We start from the raw sequence: 7301 nt of genomic DNA on the forward strand, positions 1-7301 counted from the left end.
ATCTTTCGTTCCTGTTCTTCTTCAAGGGACTATAGTTCATTTGGAAGTACAAACGAGAATTTTTATTCAGATGATGTGCATGTAATATTCTGTATGTTATGATTTTTTGTTATTGTATCTTCAGATTTGGATCGTAGACTTCATGAAGGAGACGAAAGTCACATTCAAACAAGCATGAAACCCCCACAAACAGCAGCAGCAGTAACAGTAGCATCCACTGAAGCATTCAACCATCATAAGTGGTGCTTGCCTTCCATTTGCCAATGACATTGGAGGTAAAAGTGGTGGTGGCCTTACCTATTGTAGTAATGACAACGGAACCATAATGTCGCCCTCTAGCTGTGGCAAATGAGTTTTCTCATGTCGTTTAATTTGATTTTCTGTCTGTCTGCGTCTGCCAGATTCTCTTTATGGTCGATTTATTGCTGTTGCATTAGAATCAAAAATGTCATCATTCAATAATAAATATGAAATTTTCTTCAGTTAGTCAGAATCCAACCATATGATCTATTATATAGGTCCATGGTGCATTATGCATGCACAGAAAAAAAAACACGTTTGGCAAACGGATATCGTAAACGTTGTTCTTTTGTTACAGTTATTTTAATTTCTCCGAAAAATTCAAACCTTTATCACCAAACAAAATTTTTGTTACAAAATTTTTATTTTTCAAATAAAAAATTACTGTTCTTCTATAGAAATAAAATTTTATAAAATTTTCTATAGAAATAAAATGTTGGCAAATTTTTCTATAGAAATAAAATTTTGACAAAATTTTCTATAAAAATAGAATTTTGACAAAATTTTCTACAACAATAAAATGTTGGCAACATTTTCTATAGAAATAAAATTTTGACAAAATTTTCTATAGAAATAAAATGTTGGCAACATTTTCTATAGAAATAAAATTTTGACAAAATTTTCTATAGAAATAAAATTTTCTATAGAAATAAAATGTTGACAAAATTTTCTATAGAAATAAAATTTTGAGAAAATAGAAATACAATTTTGACAACATTTTCTATAGAAATAACATTTTGACAAAATTTTCTATAGAAATAAAATTTTGACAACATTTTCTATAGAAATAACATTTTGCCAAATTTTCTATACAAACGAAATTTTGAGAAAATTTTCTATAGAAATAAAATTTTGACAAAATTTTCTACAGAAATAAAATTTTGACAAAATTTTCTATAGAAATAAAATTTTGACAAAATTTTCTATAGAAATAAAATTTTGACAAAATTTTCTATAGAAATGAAATTTTGAGAAAATTTTCTATAGAAATAAAACTTTGAGAAAATTTTCTATAGAAATAAAATTGTGACAAAATTTTCTATAGAAATAAAATTTTGACAAAATTTTCTATAGAAATAAAATTTTGACAAAATTTTCTATACAAATAAAATTTTGACAAAATTTTCTATAGAAATGAAACTTTGAGAAAATTTTCTATAGAAATAAAATGTTGACAACATTTTCTATAGAAATAAAATTTTGATAAAATTTTCTATAGAAATAAAACTTTGACAAAATTTTCTATAAAACTAAAATTTAAAAAAAAAATTCTATAGAAATAAAATTTTGGCAAAATTTTTTATAGAAATAAAATTTTGACAAAATTTTTTATAGAAATAAAATTTTGACAAAATTTCTATAGAAATAAAATTTTAACAAAATTTTCTATAGAAATAAAATTTTGACAACATTTTCCATAAAAATAACATTTTGACAAAATTTTCTATAGAAATAAAATTTTGACAAAATTTTCTATAGAAATAAGATTTTGACAAAATTTTCTATAGAAATAAAATTTTGACCAAATTTTCTATAGAAATAACATTTTGACAAAATTTTCTATAGAAATAACATTTTGACAAAATTTTCTATAAAAATAAAATTTTGATAAAATTTTCTATAGAAATAAAATTTTGACAAAATTTTCTATAGAAATAAAATTTTGAGAAAATTTTCTATAGAAATACAATTTTGAAAAAATTTTCTATAGAAATAAAATTTTGGCAAAATTTTTATAGAAACAAAATTTTGACAAAATTTTCTATAGAAATGAAATTTTGAAAACGTTTTCTATAGAAATAAAATTTTGACAAAATTTTCTATAGAAATAAAATTTTAACAAGATTTTCTATAGAAATAAAATTTTGACAAAATTTTCTATAGAAATAAAATTTTGAAAACATTTTCTATAGAAATAAAATTTTGGCACAATTTTCTATAGAAATAAAACTTTGACAAAATTTTCTATAGAAATAAAATTTTGGCAACATTTTCTATAGAAATAAAACTTTCTATAGAAATAAAATTTTAAGAAAATTGTCTATAGAAATAAAATTTTTGCAAAATTTTTATAGAAATAAAATTTTAACAAAATTTTCTATAGAAATAAAAATTTGGCAAAATTTTCTATAGAAATAAAATTTTCTATAGTAATAAAATTTTGCCAAAATTCTCTAAGAAATAAAATTTTGCCAAAATGTTCTATAGAAATAAAATTTTGACAACATTTTCTATAGAAAAAAAAATTAACAAAATTTTCTATAAAAATAAAATTTTGACAAAATTTTCTATAGAAATAAAATTTTGAAAACATTTTCTATAGAAATAAAATTTTGCCAAAATTTTCCATAGAAATAAAATTTTGACAAATTTTCGATAGAAATAAATTTTTGAAAACATTTTCTATAATTTTGACAAAATTTTCCATAGAAATAGAATTTTGACAAAATTTTTTATAGAAATAAATTTTTGACAAAATTGGCTGTAGAAATAAAATTTTGAGAACATTTTCTATAGAAATAAAATGTTGGCAAAATTTTCTATAGAAATAAATTGTTGACAAAGTTTTCTATAGTAATAAAATTTTCAGAAAAATTTCTATAGAAATACAATTTTGACAAAATTTTCGATAGAAATGAAATTTTGAGAAAATTTTCTCTAGAAATAACATTTTGAAAAAATTTTCTATAGAAATAAAATTTTGCCAAAATCTTCTATAGAAATAAAATTTTGCCAACATTTTCTATAGAAATAAAATTTTGACAAAATTTTCTATAGAAATAAAATTTTGACAAAATTTTCTATAGAAATAAAATTTTGACAAAATTTTCTATAGAAATAAAATTTTGACAAAATTTTCTATAGAAATAAAATTTTGACAAAATTTTCTATAGAAATAAAATTTTGACAAAAGTTTCTATAGAAATAAAATTTTGACAAAAGTTTCTATAGAAATAAAATTTTGGCAAAATTTTCTACAGAAACGAAATTTGGACAAATTTCCTATAGAAGTTAAATTTAAGAAGAAATAAATTTTCAATAGAAATTAAACTTATTTATTTATTAATTATATTTACACTAAAATTAGAAATAAAATTGTATGCTTTGACTGCTAGGGTCTTATCAAATCAAATTTTTATAAAATTTCCTAGAGAAATAAAATTTTAACAAAATTTTCTATGGAAATAAAATTTTAACAAAATTTTCTATAGAAATAAAATTTTGACAAAATTTTCTATAGAAATAAGACTTTGACAAAATTTTCTATAGACATGAAATATTGACAAAATTTTCTATAGAAATAAAATTTTGACAAAATTTTCTATAGAAATAAAATTTTGAGAACATTTTCTATATAAATAAAATGTTGGCAAAATTTTCTATAGAAATAAATTGTTGACAAAGTTTTCCATCGTAATAAAATTTTAACAAAATTTTCTATAGAAATAAAACTTTGACAAAATTTTCTATAGAAATAAAATTTTGAAAACATTTTCTATAGAAATAAAATTTTGACAAAATTTTCTATAGAAATTAAATTTTGACAAAATTTTCTATAGAAATAAAATTTTGACAAAATTTTCTATAGAAAAAAAAATTGGCAAAATTTTCTATAGAAATAAAATGTTGACAAAGTTTTCTATAGAAATAAAATTTTGACAACATTTGGAAAAATTTTCTATAGAAATAAAACTTTGACAAAATTTTCTATAGAAATTTTATTACTGTAGAAAATTTTGACAAAATTTTCTACAGTAATAAAATTTTGACAAAATTTTCTATAAAATTTTGAGAAAACTTTCTATAGACATAAAGTTTTGAGAAAATTTTCAATAGAAATAAAAGTTTGAGAAAATTTTCAATAGAAATAAAATTTTGAGAAAATTTTCTTTAGAAATAAATTTTTGACAAATTTTTCTATATATTGCCTCATTTAAAAATGAATTGAGTTTTAGCGACCAAATCCAATATTAAGCGACATTTATATTAAAGGTTAAAAAAAAATGCACAGAAAAAGACATATTTGCCTTTTGGTTTCACTCACGAAATTCATTGATCCAATTAATTTTTAATTGAAATTTCTTCAATTACAGAAATGATTACCAATATCAATAAAAAATAATTGTGATTGATTTTTGTTTTAATCAAAAAATCAGCTGAATCAATTAAATTTGAATAGTTTTTTTTTAAGATTTAATTATTATTTTAATTGAGTTTTTTTTTTGTGGTGCGTTTTTCTGTGGAGTCAAGACAATTAGTGAAAAATCCAGGTTATTTTAATTCTCTTTTGGTTTCATTTCAAATTCCATCGAATCCTCCTATCTTACCTTATCTTTTGTAACTAGGCCACTCTGTAGTCCTTGTTTCTGTAATTGCTGGTTGGCTTGCTGCTGTTGCTGATAGAATTCCTCACGGCCATTATTGCTCAAACTATCGATAATCGCTGATGTATTGACATGAGCATCATAGGCTAGATCCTGATTATTTGAGGCTAAAGATCCATAGGTAGCTGCAGGCAATGATGATGTTGAAGAGGTCAATGAGGCCATATTATTAACAGGATTAATGCTGGCATATGAAGTGGATGAGGGGACAGCTACTGGTGTGCTAGCCGAAGAGGCGTATTTATCCGATGATGATGCTGCAGCTGAGGATGATGAGGACGAGGATAATGATGCCAGAGTCTTTACAGGTGCGGGCTGTTGATAGGATTGTTGTACTGCAGCTTGAGCTATGGGTTTGTGGCCAACTTTTGGATATGCTGACGAGGAGGAGGGTTGTGTTGTTACAGCCGCTGGTGAATGTGAAATTTTATGCTTGCTGCTGGTCCCCTTGTTATTGCTATTGGCAGCCGATGATGTCGAAGGTCTACGCTTGGATCCGGAACCTTTAGTCGATGTTGGCCTTTTTGTGGCACGAGTTCTAATTTTACCACTAGTTGTCAAGGTCCTTTGACTACCTATGGTGGTAGTGAGTGTGGCCATGGTTTCCGTATCATCGGCAGCAGCTGTAATGCCTACATTATTCGATCGTGCTGCCACAAATTCCTCTTGAGCATCTGTAGTATCGGTAGATGGTTCCAAGGTGGTAATGTCATATTCCTCACTCTCCGTGGGTAAACTGTTCAGGGATTCTGTTTTTTCCTCCAAGGATGTCATGGTTTCAGCCGCATTCATCTCAGTGGTGGTAGGAAATTCATTTAATTGTTTGGATGTTTGCGAAGTGGTTATCGTAGCCATTTGGGCTGCTGCCAATTTATCCATGGAATTTCGTAATTGCAAAAGCGTAGTCTCATCTAACACCAAAGTGGGTTCCGTTTTACCTTCATCCTCCTCCCCCTCATCGGTCTTCTGTCCATCATTTGTGGGATTAAATGCATCGGTAACATCGCTAGGTATCAAAGTAGAATTTTCCTCTTCCCCATCGCTGGTCGAATATTTATCGGTGGATTGTGTTACGCTAGCATTGGCCTGTAGTAGTTTCTCATTAATGTCTAATGTTTCCTTCAGTCTGGCCACACGCTCAACAATCCTTTCAAGCATATCCTTTTGGGATTCGGGTAAATTTTTCGTATCCAAGGTCAGCAGTTTATTGTATTTTTCAATATTTTGTCTCACAGTTTCAATGTCAGCCTGTAGTTTGGGATCCGCAGCCGAGGCTACAGAGTGCTCCTCCGTGGGTTGATAGTAATTACGAGCTCTACGATTACTATAGCCTACCAATTCAATTACACCAGGATAATTCTGCTCATAGGTCAAGGCTGAGTTGAATACTATCAGTAGGAGAAATGATTGCAATAATTTTTGATAACCCATTTTTACAACACTGTTTTAATGGTTTTATTTTTTTTTTTAATTTTTTATATTAATTTTTTTTTTTGGGTTTTAGAGAATTTTAAATTCGTTTTTTTTTTGAAGGGGGTTAGATTTTTTTCGATTTTTTATTTCAATTTAAAATTTCTATATTCTGCTGCTTTAGGTTATGAATGTCAGCTAACTGTTTTTCTTTTTAGACTGATGATGATGTTGTTGTTAGCACTGTTGCTTCTATTTGGAGTTGAAGCACTAGTTAATAAACCAATTTTCTTGTTTTAAGCCTTCGCACTAGTCACCACACTTTGTTTTTTTTTTGTTGTATTTTCTTTTTTCTTCTTCTCGGGTTTTTTGTTTGGGCTTTTGTATGGCCGTTGAAAACAACTTCACGTCCAAAACGAGAATTTTCAAATGCGAGTTTGAGGCGCCCGAAGAAAGTTCAAGTTTGCGTTGTTAAGCCAATTTCACGAACCGTTAACGCGCTTGAGAGTTTTCCACAGTCACAGTCAGAACAGAAAGAGGAACAAAAAACCACAAAACCGAAACAGAACGAATCACAAGCTGCTGCTGATCTACACTCAAGTGAAAGAACAAACGGCCTCGTTAATTAATGTAAGGGGATCAGAGCAGAGCAGAGTCCGAAAAAAAAACTCTATGCGAAGTAGTTCTAGGGTGGTTAGTTGGTGTACAACGTTGTAGACCTGTAAATAGTAGCACCGCCGTGGTACAAATGTTTTGAGTTTCGATTTTGCAGCGTCTTTTAAAAATTTTTCATCCAACCTCTTTATTCAGAACACACAACACTGGCTTTGGTCAAACAACCAAGCAGCAAACCAAAGAAACCAAAGCAATCTAGCTACCACTATATCACCTCGCCACACATATTTCCTTTGCAACTTTTGGCCAAGTTCATGGCTTTTCATTGAGCTGACATTGTGTAGCTCCCTCCATCCAACAGGCATTCAGCATTCAGCTAGCAGGTTTAAGACTAGATTATGAGACAACTTTAACTCTCATCAGGCATGTTCGTTTCGAACCAAATGACTAGACTTGGATAGCTTTACTTTCTTTTGTGTAATACTCAGTCTGTAAGAGAAACTTTCTTTTACCCACTCTCTCCCTCTCTTATTTCATCTTGCTTGTGGTTGCAATGATCAAAAGAGAACGCTTTAAATAATTTTTCATATA

At 27.4% G+C, this 7301-nt stretch overlaps 1 protein-coding gene across 1 annotated transcript in view; it reads right to left on the reverse strand.

The window, feature by feature from the left end:
• Positions 1-6852, reverse strand: part of dsx-c73A (doublesex cognate 73A) — a 249029-nt gene extending 242177 nt beyond the window's left edge. Inside the window, exon 1 of the mRNA XM_075306111.1 lies at positions 4629-6852. Coding sequence (XP_075162226.1) covers positions 4629-6116 — 1488 coding nt within the window. The 5' untranslated portion in view covers positions 6117-6852. The remainder of the gene's footprint in view (positions 1-4628) is intronic.
• Positions 6853-7301: the final 449 nt, after the last annotated feature.

The sequence above is a fragment of the Haematobia irritans genome, chromosome 4, assembly GCF_050003625.1.
Source record: "Haematobia irritans isolate KBUSLIRL chromosome 4, ASM5000362v1, whole genome shotgun sequence".
Lineage (NCBI taxonomy): Eukaryota > Metazoa > Arthropoda > Insecta > Diptera > Muscidae > Haematobia > Haematobia irritans.